The sequence below is a fragment of the Capricornis sumatraensis genome, chromosome 3 (genome assembly GCF_032405125.1).
Source record: "Capricornis sumatraensis isolate serow.1 chromosome 3, serow.2, whole genome shotgun sequence".
Lineage (NCBI taxonomy): Eukaryota > Metazoa > Chordata > Mammalia > Artiodactyla > Bovidae > Capricornis > Capricornis sumatraensis.
Genome location: NC_091071.1, coordinates 178087501 through 178110590, shown reverse-complemented (window position 1 = coordinate 178110590; position 23090 = coordinate 178087501). Strand labels below are relative to the sequence as shown.

Sequence of the window (23090 nt, the reverse complement as noted above, 5' to 3'; positions counted from 1 at the left end):
TGCGCCCACTGGCACTGCCATCACACCACCCCCATCTCTCCCGGTCACACCTTGCCAACCTTTCCACCATCACCACTGAGCCGGATCTACGTTGGGTTACCCGGGAGAGCACACGGGCCCCCCTGCAAATGCCCCTGAACTCAGAAATCTAGCTGGAGAGAGTGAGTGCATCTCGGGCCCCCAGGGAGGCCAGAAAGGCTCGGTTAGTCGTCGGGGAAGTAGAGCTGGGAGGGCTGGAGGGACCTAGAGTTGGGATGAGTGAAGCAGTCAAAGCAGCGGCTGAGACCCCAGGCAGAGCAGGGTAGTTCTCAAGGCTGACCAGAGGAGAGAGGGGCCAGGGGGTCTGAGGCGCATGGAAACGGACTGACCATCGGCCGCTCGGAACATCAGGGAGGGGAAGAGAGGAGCCTCAGAGGAGCCCACTCGTGAGATGAGCCCAGGAGGGAGTGTCCTCTTCTTCTCAGGGTCAGGGTCCAGCAGGCAGGGAGCCTGTCCTGGGCGAAAAGGGACAACACTGCAACACCACGGCTTCCCGCGCTCCAGCATAGACCGCCATCACCATGGCAACCAGCCTCACGGATGACACTCATCACAGCTGTGGACACTCTCAGCCCCACAGTGAGCTCTGCCACGATCCCAGTGTTCCTGCTGCCCATCAGGAGGCCTTCCCCGCTACTTCCCTGGCAACAGAGCTCCCAAGTGTATTTGATGGATGCAGGCTGGGTTTTCCCAGAAGCAGACCCTGAGATAAGTGGGCAGGTTTACTGGGGAGAGCCCTCGGCGTGGACACCTGTGGGGAGGAAGCAAAAGAAGTAGGATTGGGCAGAGAAAGAAGCTGGATGCAAAGCCAGCTCAACAAAGGCCTTGGCTGACCCCACAAGGGCCTCTGAAGAGGGGATGGTTCTCTACAGTGGTCCCGCACCGTACCTAAGGAGACCTGCCTTGACATTCCTCGAGATTCCCACAGCTTCCAGTATTGCCTGTAAGCTCCCCACTGGAAGGGGGTGTAACCTTAGGCAAGACGGCACTCTTCAGCCAGGAGCCATGTCTGGACTGAGGGCTGTTGGCAAGACTGAAGGGGGATCTGTGTGATGCCTTACGTGTCCACCACAGACGCCACGGAATTCCCCATCCCCACCCTCCCTCGTAGCAAGGTGTGACCAGATGGCTAAATTCTGGCCAACGTCATGTACGAGAAGATCACGCCTGCCCCCTTCAGGTTGTTCCTGGAAAGGAATGAGCACGTAATCATCTTCCCACTCACCTTTGCGCTGCTGGGCTGCAGATGTGATGATGGGAGCTGGAGCAGCCACACTGGGCCCTGAGTTGGATCCACATGTAGGGTGTGGCAGAGTAGCCCACTACTTCTCGACTGCACGCTTCCAGATTGTTACGTGCAAAGGAGCAGCTTCTGCCACCTGTAAACGTCTGGGTGTCTCTGTGTTGCCACCTGCTCTCCCTGACTGTAACCGAGGACCCATCACTTATGTCACTATCCCGACAACAGTGTAACCACTGTGTTCATCACCAACAGCACTGAGTGCAGCTCCAGCTTCAGCCCTGGCTCTGCTGCCCGCTTGCTCTAAGACCTTGGACAAGTCACTACCCCTTTCTGAAAGTACGTAGTTTCCTCTTCAGAAAATACGTAGTTTGTAATATATAACTTTGTATACATTGCAAGGGTGTCATAAGGATGAAACAAAATGATGCACGTGGCAGGAGCCCCATGTGTTAATCAGAAGCTTTGCCCTCGTTCCTATCTCCCCACCAGCTCTGGGTTTAGAGCTGACTCCTCAGTCGCAACTATTGTCTGCACTGCTCATTAATTGTTGACACAGCATCAGTACAAAGGTCACTACAATCTTCAGTTCAGTTCAGTTCACTTCAGTCGCTCAGTCATGTCCGACTCTTTGCGACCCCATGAATCGCAGCACACCAGGCCTCCCTGTCCATCACCAACTCCCGGAGTTCACTCAGACTCATGTCCATCGAGTCCGTGACGCCATCCAGCCATCTCATCCTGGGTCGTCCCCTTCTCCTCCTGCCCCCAATCCCTCCCAGCATCAGAGTCTTTCCCAATGAGTCAATTGTTTGCATGAGGTGGCCAAAGTACTGGAGCTTCAGCTTTAGCATCATTCCTTCCAAAGAAATCCCAGGGCTGATCTCCTTCAGAATGGACTGGTTGGATCTCCTTGCAGTCCAAGGGACTCTCATGAGTCTTCTCCAACACCACTGCAATCCTTTCCCTACCCTAACCACCAGAAGCATCACTTCTGCTTTTATTTTAGAGTCAGAAGACTGGGATTCGAATACCAACTCCATCTATCACTAAATGAATGACTCAAGACTCCCCTGAGCCCCAATCCCCCCATCTGTAATATGGGGATAATAACAACCCCCAGGTAGTGACTGTGAGAGTGAAACGGGATGGCGAGTGTAAAGTGCCACACACGGCACCTGGGTCACACGAGACACTCGAAGGAGCACCTGTCATCACTGTCACGGCTACTGTTTACCTCCACCAACACCTCCAGCTCACCAACACAAGAGAGCCATGAACCAGCTCCTCCCTGGGTCTGGAAACGTGCTGGGTGGGATGGGAGACACCTCCCCTTGTGGGGGCTCCTGATTCGTGTTCAAGGAAACGGCCCTGGCACTACAGCGGGCAACTCCAGGGCGGGGGCAGGGAGCAGGCAGAATCGCACAGCCCAGAGTCCACAGGCGCGCAAGGCTGCCCCCCGCGACTGCAGGTCACAGGCAGGGGAGCTCCTGGATGCACAGGCGCATTCAGGGACCCCCTCCCAAAGCGGGGCCTTGCAGGTCTCTGGCCAAGACAGTCCGGGTCATGGTTCACAGCAAAACCATGGGCTGAGCCTTCCAGCAGGCCTCGCCCTCACTGGCGGCTCATCTCTGCACTCAGGCCCCAGGTGTGACCAGGCCCCACTGATCCTCTGCAGATCTGAGGGCTTCCCAGGCAGTCAAGTGGCTAAGACTCCGAGCTCCAAGTGCAGAGGGCCTGGGTTCGATCCCTGACCAGGGAACTAGATCCTTCGTGTTCCAACTAGGGTTCACATGCTGCAACTAAAATCCTGCACGCCACACCGGAAAAAAAAAATCCCATGAGCCGCAGGGAAGACTCCATGTGCCACAACTGAGACCCAGTGCAGCCAAATAAATAAGTAAATATTTTTAAAATATCAGTCCTCTTCAGGAAGTACAGGTCTGTACTCCTACCCAGGTGCTCGGAGGCCTCCTTGGCAAAGCTACCTTCTGGCTGGCACCAAATTCTACCACGTGCAGTGGGCCACCCATCACCCTCAGCGCTCCTTTCAGACACACAGTGACTTTCGCCTCTTGTGAATTTATTCTGTGAGGTTTTCTCTACAGCAGGGTGGGTCAGGAGGGATCCGACAGAGGGTGAGGGTCCTGAAAGGGGACGGGAGCACGCTAATGACAGTTTGAAAAGCTCACCATTTTGCCACAATCTGAAACCAAACTGAGACAAGACATCTGCATAATGACCAACCTAGACAGCATATTCCAAAGCAGAGACATTACTTTGCCAACAAAGGTCCGTCTAGTCAAGGCTGTGGTTTTTCCAGTAGTCACGTATGGATGTGAGAGTTGGACTACAAAGAAAGCTAAACACCAAAAAATTGATGCTTGTGAACTGTGGTGTTGGAGAAGGCTCAAGAGTCCCTTGGACCACAAGGAGATCCAACCAGTCCATCCTAAAGGAGATCAGTCCTGAATATTCATTGGAAGGACTGATGCTGAAGCTGAAGCTCCAATCCTTTGGCCACTTCACTGATGTGAAGAGCTGACTCATTTGAAAAGACCCTGATGCTGGGAAAGATTAAAGGTGGAAGGAGAGGGGGACGACAGAGGAAGAGATGGTTGGATGGCATCACCGACTCAATGGACATGGGTTTGGGTGGACTCCAGGAGTTGGTGATGGACAGGGAGGCCTGGCCTGCTGCAGTCCACGGGGTCGCAAAGAGTCGGACACGACTGAGCGACTGAACTGAACTGAATGACACTCTCCGCCTCCACATCTCCATGGCCCGTCCATTGACCATAGTCGTGACCATTACGTGGTCCATCAGTGTCAGGCCGGGTCACGTGACTCCCTTTGGCCAGTGAAATGTGACCACAAGTAACACAGGCCACTGCAAGCAGAGGCACGCTGTGCTTTTTGCCTCAGCTGTCCCCTCTGCCCTGAGACTTGCCCTTTGCAGAGCAGGCTTGCTCCTTTAGCCTGGATCCCAGAAATGAGATACACGGAAAAGAGCTGAGCCCAGCCCACAGCTCCCTCATAATGCGAGAAGGAAAGAAATCTTTGCTTTTGTAAGTCATTTTGTAAATCTTTACAAATCACTTTGTAAATGATTTGCAAATCATTTTGTAAATCTTTGCTTTTGTAAATCCAGGGAATGCTTGTCACGTAGCATAATCCAGCAAATACTGACTGATACAACAGCTAACCTTTATACAGCAATTACCACAGGCCAGGCACAATCTGCGTACATAACCTGTGTTATCTCATGTGACACCCACAGCAACCTTGATAAGATGGTTCGTATTATTGGGTTGGCCAAAAAGTTCATTCATGTGGCTTTTTCCATAATATCTTACAGAAAACCTGAATGAATGTTTTGGCCAACCTGATATATTAACCCCGTTTCACAGATGAGGGTAGTAAAGCTCTGACACCTTAAGGGTCACGTCCAGGTTCGTAACGGGCAAAGCTGGGATCTGCCCGGACTCCATCCACCTTGAGCGACGCAGGATGGCTTTTCTCCCATTTTACAGATGGTGAAGCTGAGGCTCTGAGGGGAGACCACACCTGCCCAAAGTCACACAGCTGGAGCCAGTCCCTTCCCATCATGTGGCCCACCGCAGCTCAGGCAGGGGCTGAGAACCGAGGTCTCCCCGCTCTGAGCCTGCAGCCTTCCACCGTGTGCCTTGCCAGGGCAGGACCACTGGCTCTCAGATACCCCCAGCCACAGTGGTGCTGGGATGCCGCCCTCCGCGAGCCCTCCCCTCCCCGTGAAGCCCACGCTTGCGTTTCAGTAGCCCAGGTGCCCCTCTTGTGCACAGGGGCTGCGAACGGCGCATCTGCCCGGGCTCTTCAAAGCCTTTTGACGCTTGCTAACATCCTGCCGCTTCTGTGCACCGCAGGTCTGGTTTGCATTAGCACCTCAGGCCCCGCGGTGGTCAACACAGGCCCTGGGCTCCATCCAAAGAGTGTCAGACTCTGCTGGGGCTCCCCTGACTACTTATCTGACGTGGAACATCGAATGGTTTGATCTGCCAATTAGGCACCCCCGGAGCTGCTAACTGGAAGCAGATGGGCCTGTGCGTTGCCGTGCGGAAAACTCCGCACGCCTGTCTTCCCAGCAGAAGGGGCGTGTGGGCCCGGCACTCCTCCCTGGCCCACCCCACAGCCCTCGATGGGGGCAGGTTGCGCGGCCTCCCAGGGTGTGTGTCGGGGGTGTGAGGCGCAGAGAGTCAGTCTCATCCTCCACTCCCAGGGAACCTGATAGAGTCTGCTTCTGGTTACGTGCGGAGCCAAGGGGCGACCCACCCCAGTGCTCTCAGCCCCCAAAACATCACAAGCCTCTGCCAGTCCCCTCCAGCAGTGCCCAGGAGACCTGCACGCAGCGGGTCAGTGTCGGGCACCGGGCTGGGCCCCGGGTCTGCCCAGAGCAAGCAGGGATATGAATGCCTTCTGGGGCCCCTCCTGACCCTTAGGTGGCCCGGACCCACCCACCCACAGCTTCCCCAGCCTGCGGCCGCCTAAACCAGGAACCCTTCATACCCCGGGGCCAGGCCGGCCCCTCAAACCGGGAGCCCCTTGTACCCCGGGGCCAGGTCGGCCCCTAGGAGCCCTGGGCAGCCCCACGCCCCTGGCCACCTCGGGCTCAGCCATGTCCACACTCACCAGGACATGCTCCTCGAGGGGCCTCCCTGCCTCCTCTCTCAGAGCATGGGGCCCGCCCCCTCCCTTCAGAAGCCCTGCAAGCCCCGCTCTTCGATCCAAGCCCAGGCTCCCTACACCCACTGGGCTCTGCCAGGCATCCCACTGGGAGCTCCACAGCATAGCGCACGTCACCCTCGTGCGGCTCCGGAACCGGCCCCCCAGTCACAGGAGAGGACTGACCCGGGGGGCTCACTCGCCCAGAGCCACACGGGGCAGGCTGCCTGCTCCACCTCTCTCGGCCTGAGTCTCTCTCTGTCTCTCTCTCTCTCCTCCCCTCTCCCCCTCCTCCCTCCTGTCTCTGTCTTCTCAATCTCTCTCTCCTCTCCCTGCCCTCGCCCCCTTCCCCCAGCCCCACAGCTCACCTCCCACTCTCAAGCCCGGCTCGTCCCCCTATCCCCATTTCGGCCCGCCCGCCCTCCAAGCCCGCAGAGGAAACCTGGCTCCTGGAGATGAAGTTGGAGAGGTGAGCAGGGTCCGGACTTTGAAGGGTCTGATTGGCACACAAAGCGGGCGGAGCATGATTGCGTAGGCACTGGGGAGTCACAGAAGGTTTCTGAGCTGGGAAGGCCCGCGACTGTGATTGGCTTAAGGAGACGTCACTCAGTTGGCCAGAGTGTGGATTTAGGGAAGGACTACAGGGGCCTCGGGGAGGGAAGTTGAAGAGGCCCTCACGGAGAGAGGGTCATGGGTCAGGGAGTAAGGAGGGGCCCAAAGGAGAGGTCCGCTCAGTGGGCACAAGCAGGTCCTACGAGCAGTCGGGAACCTTTGCTGATTTATCTGTGTCTTTTCTTTCACTCACTCTTGGCTGGGACGGGTCTTCGCTGCCGCGGGCGGCTCTCTCTGGTTGCAGCGAGCAGGGACTCCTCTCCTTTGAGGAGTGTGCGCTTCTCCCAGCGGGGGCTTCTCTAGTTGGCGAGCACAGGCTCTGGGGCACTTGGGCTTCGGCGATCACAGGGCACGGACTTAGCTACCCCATGGCGTGTGCGATCTTCCCGGACCAGGGATTGAACCTGTGTTCCCGGCGTCAGCAGGCATATTCTTAACCACTGGACCACCAGGGAAGCTCCAGTTAAGGAATTTTAGACCAAAAACAAAGAAAAAGAGCCGATCCAAGGAGGACACAAGAGCTGTACCCCCTCAATTACTCCATGAACCCAAACCCTAGCTCCCACACTTACGAGTTGGTGACCCTTGTCAAGTTAAAAATCAACGTCTCTGAGCTTCAGTTTCCTCTTTAGGAGGGTAAGGATGCTTTGGGTTACCAGGGACAGAAACCCAACTCAGACTATCTTGAAGGATAATGGACTTAAATGGACTGGTGAAATGGGAGATCCCAGAGGTGGGGCTGCCTGTAGGCAAGATCCACCATCTCAACAGTTTCCAAGGACTCAGTTTTTCCATCCTTCCACTTGGCCTCTAAGGTTGACTTGCCTTGCAGTCCTGCAAGAAATTCCCCTGGCTCCTGGGTCGACAGCCTTGCTGGCTCCTAAAGAAAGACTCTGTCCCAGCAAATGTCCTGAGGGTCATTCTGATCACTCGTCCACCCCAGAGCCAATCCCTGCAGCCAAGGGAAGGGTGTGCGTGGATTGGTTGGCCTGAGTCAACCGCTTCATCCTCCAGAGCCAGGACACAGAGTCGGCTTCCCTAGAACCACATAGAGCTCCCTTGGGAGTCCAGGGGCTGCCAGGGAGGGAGGGAAGGAGGGATGCTGGGAGGTATCCGAGGTGGCCAGCGAGGGTCACTGGTACCCATCAGGCAGGGTCATCATGGGGATTAGAGGTAACACGTATGAAGCGCGTAACACCCAAAGGCCATTCTTTTTACTATTATATATGAAAGACCTTCGTGAGAAAAAGGAATGAGTCTAATGTGTGGTCCCAAAGGAAAAAACTAGCAACCATCGATGTTTTGAAATCCCAGAGAGCTGGGTTTTCATTCACTCTAAGAATTTTCTAACAACTAGCATTGTCCTCAATGGGCCTCCCATCACTGGAGGGGAACAAGCAGGGATTAAGATCTCAGCTTGGGGTAGCTACAGAAGGAGGTGAGCAGCAGGTGCCTCTGAGGTCGGGGCGATTCCAGGACTCTCTCTCTAATGGTGGTCTAGAAGGCAGAACCAGGAAAAATGAGGTCATTATCTCTTAGAAGAAGTCTTTAAACCAAAGCGTCAGAAGCTTGCGAAAAAAGAGAATTAAGAGCTTAAAGCTCCCTGAGCCCCTGACAAGCTGGTCCCCAGGGCGAGGAGGCCAAGACATAGACACATCCAGAAACAGACCGTGCAGAGCCGCTCCCTGGAAGCTCAGGGCCCTACGTGGGCTCAACCAAGAGGCTGGGCTCCCACTGGAGGCAAGTGGAGGGGACAGAGAAGGGCTGGTCACGCTGACGGCCCGTCCCTGGGTCTTCTCCCTGCAGTCTCCAGCCCTCAAGCTGGGCCCCAGGAGTGTGGGGAGAGAAGGCCGGTCACGGAGAGGCAGCCTGAGGAGACGGGAAGCCAGCCCCCGCAGGGGGCACAGCAGCGGCCAGCGGGGAAGACGAGGCCAGGGTCCCCCGCACCTACCCCTTCCGCGCCTGGCACTGACAACCAGCCACCTGCTCCCTTCACGTAGCCTTCGCTCTGCAGCCTGCCCGCCTCCCCCCGATTCCTCCCCACCCCAACTCAAACTTCCCGCCTTCCCAAGCTTCTCTCTCCTTCAAGGCTCTTTTCAAATGTCAGCTTCCCCCGAGATCTTCCCTAGCCACCACATTCACCAGCCGTCTCCCTGAGCTCTGAAGCCCCCACCCCCAGCACACCACAGGGCCCCCCGACCCCAGCCTGCGTGATATGCTTCCCCTCCACCAGCTTTCCAGGCAGGGCGCCCTGGGTCTCACGGCACAGAAGGTCACGTTCCAGCGGGGAGCTGTGTGGGGTTGGGGACATTTCGTAGTCTCTTCGAGTCTCCTTTATTCCCAACCCGGGGCCCATCCCAACCCACAGATCAAACGCCAGTCTCTCGCATCCCTGCACTGGTAGGTGAGTTCTTTACCACTGGTGTGGCCTGGGATGCCCATATACCATGGGCACTGGGGTGTAAGAAGGGAGCACAGCTTTATTTGTCCCTGACGGTTCTGGTGATGTGGACCTGTAACGGTGTGCATTTATTGTGCACCTAATATATGCACTTAGGGCTTCCCAGGTGGCTTAGGGGTTAAGAATGCGCCTGCCAATGCAGAAGCCGCGGGAGATGCGGGTTCAGTCTCTGGGTCGGGAAGATCCCCTGGAGGAGGGCACGGCAACCCACTCCAGTATTCTTGCCTGGAGAACCCCCACGGACAGAGGGGCCTGGTGGGCTAGCATCCATGGAGTCTCGAAGAGTCAAACAAGACCGAAGCGACTCAGCACACACGCACACGCCCACAGGAGCAACGCTGGGGCTGAAACCAAGATCTCCATTTCCACATCTCTATTCCCAGGGGACCTCTGGGAAACAAGGAGGAAACTCATTTGTTTCACCCAAGTAAGGTTTATTCACAAGCATTTAAGTGCTCAGCTGTACTCCGAGATAACAGAAAGGCTGAGGACTCAAGCTCTGGGAGAATCTGGGGGATGAGACTCGGACACAAGGACAGCGAGTGAGAGAGGCCGGGCCGCACTCTCTGAGCTCCCATCCGCCCCTTGCTAACCGCAGCCCAGCCCACCAGCAGGCATCCCTTCGCCAGGAGTCAGCAGCCGGAACCTGCAGGAACCCACCGTGACCACCAGATGGCGGCTGCAGGCTGCCGAGCTGGACTCTGTCCTTGGAAGCCAGTAGGTCACCTTGGGTGGTTTCCTAGAATGGGGTACAGCTCCTGGCAAGCTAAACAGCTCAAGGGAAAGGAACAAAGGGCAAATGTACCTAGGCATCCATCACTAGGTGGGTAAAGATGGCCAGGACGCACAGAAGCCTGGAGGGACAGCCAATCAGAGACCAGGGCCAGGTGGTAACAGGCCAGAGTGGCCCCCCGCAACCACCTGGCTCCATCTGGAGTGGAGTGAGCAAGCCCCCTGGCCTCCGCCTCCCGACGCTGAGGCCCACGTCCCAGAGGGCAGGCAGTGGAGCCCTAGTCCTTCCGCATGGTGTAGCCCTGGATCACGCTGTTGAAGTAAGCCGGCGTGTTGCGCTCCGGGTAGAACAGGATCATGTAACACTTGGGCCCAAAGTAGCCCAGGCTGATGCCCAGGAGGTTCAGCACGGTGACCAGGAGGTCGAGGATGGTGACCAGCACCCCGCTGTAGACAGCCATGACGGTGCAGAGGAAGACGGAGGAGGAGAAGTAGAAAGTCATGCAGAAGGTGATGAACTTGGCCTCGTTGTAGTTGGTGGGCAGCTCCTTGCCCGTGTAGGCGAAGCCGAAGCCCAGCACGGACAGGAGCAGGTCCAGGCTGGTGTTGATCAGCAGCCCCCGGTGGTAGTTGGGGTTGCAGGACAAGATCAGGATCCTGGGGTCGTCGGGGTCCACGCGGGTGGTGGGCATGGCGGTCGTGGCCAGAATGTTGCTGGCCACGATGACCAACTTGAGCACCACGACGGACGCCACGAAGACATAGGGCCCGTGGTAGCGGCCCCAGCAGCCGTAGGCACGCGGGAGGCGGCGGGCCATCTTGAAGACGCAGACGATCTGGAAGGAGCGCACGGTGATGCAGGAGATGCAGGCGGTGAAGCAGAGCGTGAAGAAGGCCTGGCGGAAGAGGCAGGACGACGCCGAGGGCGGCCCCACGTACACGGGGACCGCCGCGTACGCCAGCAGCAGCGGCGCCAGCATCAGGAAGCACATGGGCCCGCCCGCCGAGCGCACCACGGGCGTCTGAGCATGCCTCCAGAAGATGACCACCACGGCCAGGGTGCCGAGGAAGCCCAGCGCGGCCAGCAGGACCACGACTATGGTGGGGGCCTCGTCCCACTCGAGGAACGCCAGCTTCCGCTTGAAGCAGGAGGTGTCTTTCCTGTGGGACCACTCGGAGCTTGGGCAGGGCTGGCAGTCAAATTCATCTGCAAGAGCCCAAGGCAGCTCCTGTCAGCTAAACCCGCCTTCTCAGCATCCACCTTCTCCACGGCTGCACTGGGCCCGGTCCCCACCGGAGGGAGACAGAGCTACGGGCCACCAATGCTCAGTGAGTCCTTGACACCCCCCCCTGACTCATCAACCCCTCACAGCAACCCCATTCCACAGATGAGGAAACTGAGGGTCAGCCAGTTAAAGTCACAAAGCCAGGAAGTTACAGAGGCAGGACTTGAACCAAGGGCTCCTTGACTCGCTCAGTTGTTAAAGAATCTGCCTGCAGTGCAGGAGACCCCAGTTCAATTCCTGGGTCGGGAAGATCTGCTGAAGAAGGGATAGGCTACCCACTCCAGTATTCTTGGGCTTCCCCGTTCAGCTGGTAAAGAATCTGCCTGCAATGTGGGAGACCTGGGTTTGATCCCTAGGTTGGGAAGATCCCCTGGAGAAGGGACAGGCTACCCACTCCAGTGTTCTGGCCTGGAGAATTCCATGGACCGTACAGTCCATGGGGTCGCAAGGAGTCGGAAACAACTGAGCGACTCTCACCGACTCCTTGACTCAGAGCCTAACAACTGTAATTCTTTTTTTCCAAGATCTCATCCTCTGGTGGGAAATATATAGTCCTCAGTCCTTGGACACTTGTGTCCCCGGGGACACTGCCAAGACCCCACAAAGGTGAAAGGCCTGAGGGAGACCCCCCTGAGGGCAGGCAGGTGCAGGGCCCGTGTGTGGCCCTGGAGTCATACCTAAGGTTTGGTTGAGGAAGGTGCCCGGGGCGCAGTCGATGCACTCGAAGCAGCAGGGGTGCAGGCCCACCGGCTTCTTCTTCTGCCCAGGCTGGCAGCTCTTGGAACACATGGACACAGGGATCTGGGAGGAGGACAGAAGACCCTGAGTCCTCTTTCCCGCTCTCTGGGGGACCCTCCTCTCCCCATCTCACCCCCAGCGGGATGCTCCGAAGAGGGAAACTGGCCCCTGTTGGGGAGGGGCAGGTGACAGGACTGCCGTTGGAACTGGACCGTCATAGAAACACTCTTAGCTTTGCCCAGCAAAGACCTAATCTACCTTCTTCAGGAGACAGCACTCAGCTGCTGAGATGGAGACCTTCTGAGGCTGCTGAGTGAACAGTGTGTGAGTCTGGAGCTCCTAGAAGTTCTCTTATTTCTGAGGGGTTGGGCGGCGGGGCAAGGAGGTGGAGAACTTGCCTGAGGCAGGATCTGGGAGATGGCGAGAATGAGACCCCGGATCCAGCCTTGCCTGAAGCCTCACGGTCAACCCTGGAGCCATCCATGATGCAAGGCAATAAGTTAACTTTTTATTTATATCACTTTCTGTCACCTGCCACCAGGAGGCCTACTTAACGCAGCGTTATGGAGGGCCAGAGCTGTCTGGAGAACAAGAGCCAGCAGGCAGCGGCCACATCTATGCTTTACTGCTGTATTCCTGAGAACAGAGGCCTCCAACGACTGTTTGTTAACAGAATGAATTACAAGTAGAGGAAACAGTAAGAGCAAGGGGTGGAGGAAAGGCTGGGGTTGGCATTTTTGGAGAGAGGGCGTGTCTAAGCCTGGCTGAAGCCAGGATGCTCTGAGAGAGAGTGGGGAGGGACGGGGGTTGGACTAAGACACTAAAAATGCAGGGTCGGGGGCCTCAGCCATGCATGCGTCTTGAGTGGGGAGTGGCCTGATGAGATTCGGGTTGTATAAAAATTATCCTGGCTGTGCGGCGCTGGAGCAGCAAGCGGCCAAGAAGAGCTACCCCACGTCCAAGGTCAGGAGCAGTGGCGGTCATAGCGCTGGTCAAAGTGCTTTGCTGGAGCGGCCGTGAAGAGACACCCCACGTCCAAGGTAAGAGAAACCTCAGTAAGATGGTAGGCGCTGAGAGAGGGCATCAGAGGGCAGACAGACTGAAACCAATCACAGAAAACAGGCCAATCTGATTGCACGGACCGCAGCCTTGTCTAACTCAGTGAAATTAAGCCATGTCGTGTGGGGCCACCCAAGACAGACCAGTCATGGTGGAGAGGTCTGACAGAATGTGGTCCCCTGGAGAAGGGAATGGCAAACCACTCCAGTATTCTTGCCTTGAGAACCCCATGAACAGTATGAAAAGGCAAAATGATAGGATACTGAAAGAGGAACCCCCCAGGTCAGTAGGTGCCCAATATGCTACTGGAGGTCAGTGGAGAAATAACTCCAGAAAGAATGAAGGGATGGAGCCAAAGCAAAAACAACACCCAGCTGTGGCTGTGACTGGTGATAGAAGCAAGGTCTGATGCTGTAAAGAGCAATATTGCATAGGAACCTGGAATGTCAGGTCCATGAATCAAGGCAAATTGGCATGGGGATGACCCACAGAGATGTTATGGGAAGGGAGGTGGGAGGGGGGTTCATGTTTGGGAACACATGTAAGAATTAAAGATTTTAAAATTAAAAAAAATAATAAAAAAAATAAAGACCAAGCCAAGAATTCAAAAAAAAAAAAAAAAAGGCAAATTGGAAGTGGTCAAACAAGAGATAGCAAGAGTGAACGTCGACATTCTAGGAATCAGCGAACTAAAACGGACTGGAATGGGTGAATTTAACTCAGATGACCATTATATCTACTACTGTGGGCAGGAATCCCTTAGAAGAAATGGAGTAGCCATCATGGTCAACAAAAGAGTGCAAAATGCAGTATTTGGATGTAATCTCAAAAATGACAGAATGATCTGTGTTCATTTCCAAGGCAAACCATTCAATATCACAGTAATTCAAGCTTATGCCCCAACCAGTAATGCTGAAGAAGCTGAAGCTGAACGGCTCTATGAAGACCTACAAGACCTTTTAGAACTAACCCCCCAAAAAGATGTCCTTTTCATTATAGAGGACTGGAATGCAAAAGTAGGAAGTCAAGAAACACCTGGAGTAACAGGCAAATTTGGCCTTGGAATACAGAATGAAGCAGGGCAAAGACTAATAGAATTTTGCTGAGAGAACGCACTGGTCATAGCAAACACCCTCTTCCAACAGCACAAGAGAAGACTCTACACATAGACATCATCAGATGGTCAACACTGAAATCAGACTGATTATATTATTTGCAGCCAAAGATGGAGAAGCTCTAGTCAGCAAAAACAAGACCGGGAGCTGCCTGTAGCTGAGATCATGAACTCCTTATTGCCAGATTCAGACTTAAATTGAAGAAAGTAGGGAAAACTACTAGACCATTCAGGTATGACCTAAATCAAATCCCTTATGATTATACAGTGGAAATGAGAAATAGATTTAAGGGCCTAGATCTGATAGATACAGTGCCTGATGAACTATGGACGGAGGTTCGTGACATTGTACAGGAGACAGGGATCAAGACCATCCCCATGGAAAAGAAATGCAAAAAAGCAAAATGGCTGTCTGGGGAGGCCTTACAAATAGCTGTGAAAAGAGGAGAAGCGAAAAGCAAAGGAGAAAAGGAAAGATATAAGCATCTGAATGCAGAGTTCCAAAGAATAGCAAGGAGAGATAAGAAAGCCTTCCTCAGTGATCAGTGCAAAGAAATAGAGGAAAATAATAGAATAGGAAAGACTAGAGAGCTCTTCAAGAAAATTAGAGATAGCAAGGGGAAAATTTCATGCAAAGATGGGCTGAATAAAGGACAGAAATGGTATGGACCTAACAGAAGCAGAAGATATTAAGAAGAGGTGGCAAGAATACACAGAAGAACTATACAAAACAGATCTTCACGACTAAGATAATCACGATGGTGTGATCACTCACCTAGAGCCAGACATCCTGGAATGTGAAGTCAAGTGGGCCTTAGGAAGCATCACTACAAACAAAGCCAGTGGAGGTGATTAAATTCCAGTTGAGCTATTTCAAATCCTAAATGATGATGCTGTGAAAGTGCTGTACTCAATATGCCAGCAAATTTGGAAAACTCAGCAGTGGCCACAAGACTGGAAAAGGTCAGTTTTCATTCCAATTCCAAAGAAAGGCAACGCCAAAGAATGCTCAAACTACCGCACAATTGCACTCATCTCACATGCTAGCAAAGTAATGCTCAAAATTCTCCAAGCCAGGCTTCAACAGTACGTGAACCGTGAACTTCCAGATGTTCAAGCCAGATTTAGAAATGGCAGAGGAACCAGAGATCAAATTGCCAACATCCACTGGATCATCGAAAAGGCAAGAGAGTTCCAGAAAACATCTATTTCTACTTTGTTGACTATGCCAAAGCCTTTGACTGTGTGGATCACAGAAAACTGTGGAAAATTCTAAAAGAGATGGGAATACCAGATCACCTGACCTACCTCTTGGGAAATCTATATGCAGGTCAGGAAACAGTTAGAACTGGACATAGAACAACAGACTGGTTCCAAATATGAAAAGGAGTACGTCAAGGCTGTATATTGTCACCGTGCTTATTTAAATTCTATGCAGAGTACATCATGAGAAACTCTGGGCTGGAGGAAGCACAAGCTGGAATCAAGATTGCCGGGAGAAATATCAATAACCTCAGATATGCAGATGACACCACCCTTATGGCAGAAAGTGAAGAACTAGAGAGTCTCTTGATGAAAGTGAAAGAGGAGAGTGAAAATGTTGGCTTAAAGGTCAACATTCAGAAAACTAAGATCATGGCATCTGGTCCCATCACTTCATGGGAAATAGATGGGGAAACAGTGGAAACAGTGGCTGACTTTATTTCTGGGCTCCAAAATCACTGCAGATGGTGACTGCAGCCATGAAATTAAAAGACGCTTACTCCTTGGAGTATCTTCCCTGGTGGCTCAGACGGTAAAGTGTCTGCCTACAATGTGGGAGACTTGGGTTCAATCCCTGGGTCAGGAAGATCTCCTGGAGAAGGGAATGGCAACCCACTCCAGTATTCTTGCCTGGAAAATCCCATGGACGGAGGAACCTGGTTAGGCTATAATCCATGGGGTCGCAAAGAGTCAGACACGACTGAGTGACTTCACTCACTTACTCCTTGGAAGGAAAGTTATGACCAACCTAGACAGCATATTAAAAAGAAGAGATATCACTTTGCCAACAAAGGTCTGTCTAGTCAAGGCTATGGTTTTTCCAGTAGTCATGTATGGATGTGAGAGTTGGACTATAAAGAAAGCTGAGAGCCAAAGAATTGATGCTTTTGAGCTGTGGTGTTGGAGAAGACTCTTGAGAGTCCCTTGGACTGCAAGGAGATCCAACCAGTCCATCCTAAAGGAGATCAGTCCTGGGTGTTCATTGGAAGGACTGGTGTTGAAGCTGAAACTCCAATATTTTGGCCACCTGAGGCAAAGAGCTGACTCATTTGAAAAGACCCTGATGCTGGAAGGGATTGGGGGCAGGAGGAGAAGGGGACGACAGAGGATGAGATGGTTGGATGGCATCACCGACGCGATGGACGTGAGTTTGAGTAAACTCTGGGAGTTGGTGATGGACAGGGAGGCCTGGCGTGCTGCAGTCCATGGGGTCTCAAAGAGTCGGAAATGACAGAGTGACTGAACTGAACTGAACTGAAGCAACGTAGCACACATGCAATGGTCAAGCTGCTACATAAATTCAAACTACAAACATTCAAATAAAAAAAGAGAAAATCTCAAAGGAAGCCAGAGCGGGGAGAACAGCAACAAGAATGCTTACTGAGGGACAGAAGGATATTTATATTTATAACAGAGTCAATCCATCAGGAAGATGCAATAGTTACAAACCTATATGCACCTCACAAGAGAGCTGAGAACTACAGGGGAAATAGGCTCATTGCAGATGTAACTGGCTGAGATGACGTCATCCTGGAAGAGGGTGGGGATCATCTCCACATGACTGCTGTTCTTACAAAAAGGGAGACTTGGAGACAGACATGCCCATGGGGAGAACGCCACCTAAAGATAAAGGCAGAGAGGGGGCGATGTGGCAGGAGCCCAGGAAAGCCAGCAGGGACCACAAGTCACCAGCAGCCAGACGAGAGGCCTGGGACAGGAGGCCTCAAGCCTCTGACTCCTTGATCTGGGACTTCTGGCCTCCAGACGACACATTTCTGCGGGTTAAGCCCTGAGTTTGTGGTCCTTTGCGATGGCAGTCCTGGCAAATGAATAAAGACATCAACCCAATTTACTCCATGAAAATCCCCGAGAAGCTCAGGATACTAGCACCACCCAAAGCCTCTGGAAAGGGGGATGGGTGGGGGTGGGAGAGTGATAAGGCCTCTGCAGAGCTTTTGGATGCCCTCTGTCACCCCCACAGGGCTCAGCCTCTGCCCTCTCCAACCCAGTAGCATTCTGACGAATTCTTACAGAAAGAAGGTAAAACCAGAGTTTAGACTGACAGATGCCAGCCACGGCAGACAGCAGAGCTGTCATTCCCAGAAGGTCAGTATTCCTTGATAGGGTGTAGCCTGTCTGCTGTATAGAGAGATACAGCAAGCTGCGTGGCCTCAGGCAGGCCACACAACCATTCCGTGCCTTCAGCTTTCTATCACATAAAACATGAGAGGAGAAGGGGGGACAGAGGGTGAGATGGCTGGAGGCATCACCGACTCAATGGACACGAGTATGAGCAAACTCCGGGAGTTGGTGATGGACAGGGAGGCCTGGCGAGCTGCAGTCCATGGAGTCACAAAGAGTCGGGCATGACTGAGCAACTAAGCAACAACGGCATCTATTCTCCGGATTATCATGAGAGTTGAAGTCTTCAATCCACACATGTCCTGAGCCTCTTGGCCCTGAGGAGCCAGAAAGCCCTGAACGTGGGCAGTTCTCCGTCAGGGGAAGAAGGCCAGGACCCCAGACGATACACCCACACATAGAGACGCCTCCACTTATCAATAATGAGCCCAGGTCAAAGGGCCCTCCCACCCCAGCTCCAGCCCTGGTGCCCCGCCCCAGGCCCCGCCCCAGGCCCCGCCCCCAGGCCCCCGAGCCTGACCGTGTTGTTGGGGGTGTTCCAGGAGATGTCCTGGATGCGCTTCAGCTGCCGCTTGAATGGCTGGTAGGAGGCGATGCTCCGGAAAGGGTTCTGGCTCAGGTCCCATCGCCACTGGATAACCTCCAGGTTCAGGGACAGGTCCCCTTGCTCGTTGAAGAAGATTTGGTGGCCCAGGAGGGTGAAGTTGACCTTCCTGATCTCCAGAAGCAGCTAGAGGGGCCCGAGGGAAGGGAAGTGGAGCTGGCATCAGAGGTCAGGCCAAACCCGGGAAAAATTCTACCAGCCCATGGGCCTTGAAATCCATATCTGATGATAAAACTGAAAAAATGTGGCAGTCTGGAGGCAGTGGCTGCGAGATCTGATTTTAGAGTCAGATACACCTGGATTTTCACAGCCCATCTGCCTCCTGCTGTGAGGCCTTGGACCCGTCACTTAACCTCTATAAACCCCAGATTCGTCTTTGGCAAAGTGGGAGTCAAAAAAGCCTGATCTTCTGGGCTCTGAAGCAATCAATGAGTGAGTCTCCACTAGAGGCTCAGAACAGTGCCTGGATAACAGTCAGCACTCACCTCCTAGGAGACGTCGCCATGACTCCTTTTCCCTGGAGGTCACTTTGGCCATCCCTCTGTGACCCAATGCCTGGGGTTCAGAACCCATTGCCTCTCCCACTGCCGGGGTCTTCCCTGCCCCTGGGGTCCTGCCTGCCACCCCACACTGTGGAGCTAACTCTGGTTTCAGTCTCTCCCCACCCCAAGCCCCCTCATTCTCACCGAGCAGAAGCTGGTATGAACTAAATACGCTTTGCACTGGGCATCCTTTGGCCTGAATTCCAGTCCTAATCCTGTTCTCAATTTGCTGTGTGACTTTGAGTTAGTCACTGAACCTCTCTTGGCTGATCCCAGAAGGGCTTCCGGCTCAGATATCTCATCTGTCTGGCTCCTAGATCTTTCTTCCATAAATGAGAGAGTCTACTGGACTACGTCTCGGAGCTCACCCCACCTCGGGAACTGCCAGACACACAGCCCAAGGAGTTGGTCCCCAGCCTTCTCCCTGCCCTGCCAGGAGAGTGAGGCCCGAGGGCAATGGCCCGGGAGCTGAGCAGGGAGGCCTGAGGGCGATGGTCAGGATGGCAGCGGCCCTGGGAGCCAGCGCTGGGGTCCGTGTTCCACCCCCACAGTGACCTGGCAGAGCTGGGCTGACCAACCTGCATTCCAGGGGTCCAAGGCGCGGGATCAATCCTCCTGAGTGGGCAGGGCTTATTACCGGCAGGGGCCTGGGCCTCTCCCCACTCCCCTTTTGGGCCCAGGACCTGCATCCCCTGGGGTTTCCCCCATGGGTCAGCAGTAAAGAATCCGCCTGCAATGCAGGAGACATGGGTTCAGTCCCTGGGTCGGGAAGATCCCCTGGAAGAGGAAATGGCAACCCACTCCACTCCAGTATTCTTGCCTGGAGAATCCCATGGACAGGGGAGCCTGGCGGGTGACAGTCCACGGGGGTCCCAAAGAGTCAGACAGGACTGAGCCTAAGCACTTGTTTCCCCGTCCCCACTTAGCCCCCCCCACCAGCTCCATCAGTGGGGCTGCCCCAGGCCCCATCCTCTCTCCTAAGGTCAGATGAGGAGGAGATACTCAGCTTCTTCTCTGCACCAGGTAAGGTACATGCATGACTGTTAATCCTCCCAATAACTCAGCAGTGTACGCACTACTCCTTCTGTTTAAGAAATGAGAAAGCTGGGCTCAGAGATGTCAAGTAACTTGCCCAAAGCCGCACAGCTAGTGGCGGTAGAGCTGGGACTCGAGCTCAGGTCTGCCTGATTCCGAGGCTCTGCTCAGCTCCTCACCACCCGCTTCCCCACGGGTGGACTGTATGAGATATGCCTGAGGGCTGTCAGGACAGGATAAAGATGGGGGTGGGAGGTGGCTGAGCAACAGAGTGGGCTGTGAAAAAGCCAGTAAACTAAGCAGAGATGTCTGACAGCGGGCAGAAAGTGTACGTCTCTGGTCTGTATCTCCTCTGCCGCTCTAGGTCCTCAGTGAAGCCTCTGCCTCCCGAAGGCGCATGGTAGGATGTGTCTACGCGCATGCGTAAACCAGGAATGCACAGCTTTCAATTCCATGTCTGAATCAAGGCGAGGTGGAACTGGAACAAGATCAACAAACCTGAGAGCTGAGGGGACGCTACAAGCCCAGCCTCAGCACCCTCACCCTGGCGAGGCTGTGTGGGGAACCCGGGCTCCCCTTGCCTGAGGCGATTCCTGCTGGAGAATGCCACCCAAATCTTGGTCCCAGGACAGGTTCTCGTGGATGGGGATGATTAAATTAATTCTCAGCAAAGGTAGTCTGTTTTGTCACCACAAAGGACTCTTATGTGCCTGGAGGCAGGGCGTGCGCCGTGGTCTCTTCCACTCACTTGCCCAGAACACACCGAGGGAAAGCGAGGCCGGAGCTGAGCGCTGAGCGCTTGGCGGTCTCCATGGCAACCACGGACTCTGCGCCTGCTCCCTGAGGCCCTTGGTACCCGGCGGGCCGGACCTCACCTGCCAAGGGTAGACCACATCCTTGCGGCAGCCGCTCTGGTTGCAGCCCAGGAAAGTGTGCAGCGCGTGCGCCACGGCGTAGACGGAGGAGTACACGCTGTAAACCACGCGCTCGCCGGAGAGCGTGAGGATGCTGTTGAAGGACTCGGTGGTGTTCAGACAGGTGTCGCACTCCTGGTTGCAGGTGGCTCCCCCGCTGCTCCTGTTGAGGGCGGGCCGGCCGAGGCGGGAGCGGCGGACGCGGAACTCGCTGAAGCCCGGGATGGGCACGCTCTGGGTGGTGATGCCCAGGAAGGTGCCGGCACGCTGCAGCTCGGTGAGGTTGTGCAGCACCGGGTCGATGGCCCAGGACTCGGAGGCGATCCACACGGCGCCCGTGAAGTTCTGGCGCAGCACCTCGCGGAAGAAGTTGTGCAGGGCCAGCTCCGGCGAGAACACCACCACCACGCGCGCCGTGCTCTGCTGCAGCTTGCCCACGATGGCCTCCAGACGCTCCTGGTCCTGCGGCGTCATGGTCTGGTCGGGCTGCGGCGTGGGCAGCGTCTCCTGGAAGGCGATGCAGATGTCGCGGTGCGCCAGGCGCTGGCTGAGCAGGTGGCTGTTCTCGCGGCCGTAGTCGTCGCCGCTGGCCAGCACGACGGTCCAGTTCCAGCGGAAGCGCAGCAGCACCTGCACCATAGCCTCCATATGGTGGTCCGCGCCCGGCATGGTGCGCAGCACCGCGGGGAACCTGCCCTTGTTGCCCAGCTCGTCGTTGATGGCGCTGTAGGTGATCTGCAGAGCGGAGGGTCCTCGGGCATTAGCGGGGGGTGGGGGTGAGGGTGGGTCTGGGGGGTGGCGGGGAGCTCACCCGGCAAAGCTCCCTTCCTCCTTCACCTCCCTTAAGCCTCCATCCAGTCTCCCCCTCCCCCGCTTCACCTGCCACCCGCCCCCTCAACGTGGCCCACCTCCCTTAGCTTTGACTTGACTTTCCCTGACTTCCCTGGTGGCTCAGATAGTAAAGCATCTGCCTACAATGCAGGCAACCCGGGTTCAGTCCCTGGGTGGGGAAGATCCCCTGGAGAAGGAAATGGCACCCCACTCCAGTACTCTTGCCTGGAGAATCCCATGGGACGGAGGAGTGTTGGGAGCCAGCGTGAGGAACTCCGCCCATGGCAAAGGTCATGAGGAAGGAAGCTTGGCATACGCAAAGGCGTGATCAAGCCTCAGGAAATCCCCTGTTCCCAAGCATCTAACCCCCAAACCAGAGTACTTTACGGGGAGCTCTCCCCCATAACCATTTCTCTCGGAGAAGGAGTTAACTTGCAGCTCCAGTTAATAAAAATTCCTGGGCGTGACAAGAGTGTTTCAACTTACGAACTCTGGAGGGTCTCTGGCCTGCCTGATCAGGCTCGTCCGGCCGCATGTGATTGTTTACAGCCTCCCAACTGTGAGAGGCACGGGATGTTTTAAGACTTTCTAAACACAGACTCTTTTGAGAAGGTAGAAGATCATTAGTATAGTATTAGTGGGTCGATTAGGAACTATATTGGTGAAGGGTTTTTTCTTCATTTGTCGTGCCAATAATTACTGCTAATTCCCTGCCCTGGGTGTGACAAGGATGTCTCAGGTCAAACCTCTCTGCTGACAGACTAGCTTGTGTGACAACCTCTCAACCATAAACAGCACAGAGAGTTTGGAGTATTAGCATAGGGCTTTTCTCACTGATGAGTCAATGATTGCCATCAGGCCTCCATATCCTTAGGCACCTGGGAATATATTAGTCAATGTATTTGGAATATAGAAAAGGAAATATAGTAGTTTTTTGATGTTAGCAATACTAGACTTTTTGAGTTAATGAATTTTCTCTTTTATTATAGACCACTGTACTTTGTCATAAATCATTGTGTCCTTGCTATGCAAAAATGTAACTTTATCACTATCTTAAGACTAAATAGATCTTAAAGGAAACATTGGTGAAGGGTTTACATTTGTTGAGCCAATATTTGCTGCTAAATCTCCATATTCCTGCCCTTATAATGAATATAACTAGCATATAGGAGAAATAAGTATTATGTTAATCATGTTAAACCTTAGGTTAAGTAAATTCCTTTCTTGATTGTAACTCACTAAACCCTCACGCTATAGGAATGCAACTTTATTCGGAGGGTGGCGCCTGATTTAAGAAAAATTCACCCCTGGAAAAATAAGTTTTCTGGTTAACTGACCAGTATCAGAAAGGGCCATAAAATGTCAGCAGACCTCATGGCCAGAAGATGATGAAACTCATAAGACCTTTGTATAATTTTATATGAAGCACCTGATTGTGACAAGGGTCGGGTCTGCTGACCCCCGCGTGACTCTGTATTCATCCCTATATATAACAAAAAGGTATATAAACAAACCTGAAAAATAAAGAAATCGGATCAGTTTCTGGAAAGACTGATTCCCCCTTGTCATTTCTTTCTCGCTCCCTGTTTTCCTGGCTGAATTCCCATCTGAAATGTGGGTACTCACCAAGCCTGCTAATTCTGCCTGGGCATCTGAGATCGGACCGGGGAGGCCTCAGTGCCTCCTCTCCTTTGAGTGAATGGAAAGACGCCTGTGGCCTACGTAGGTGGTGATTGGTATTCCACGTAAACGAGTTATTCAGCCTCTTTCCTCCACTAAT

At 54.0% G+C, this 23090-nt stretch overlaps 1 protein-coding gene across 1 annotated transcript in view; it reads right to left on the bottom strand.

Moving 5' to 3' along the window:
• Nucleotides 1-10060: 10060 nt before the first annotated feature.
• TAS1R2 (taste 1 receptor member 2) overlaps nt 10061-23090 on the bottom strand; it is an 18072-nt gene continuing 5042 nt past the window's right edge. The window contains exons 3-6 of the mRNA XM_068969553.1: nt 20441-21214; nt 17905-18114; nt 11746-11869; nt 10061-10989 (exon numbers count right to left, since the gene is read on the bottom strand). Coding sequence (XP_068825654.1) covers nt 10061-10989; nt 11746-11869; nt 17905-18114; nt 20441-21214 — 2037 coding nt within the window. The remainder of the gene's footprint in view (nt 10990-11745; nt 11870-17904; nt 18115-20440; nt 21215-23090) is intronic.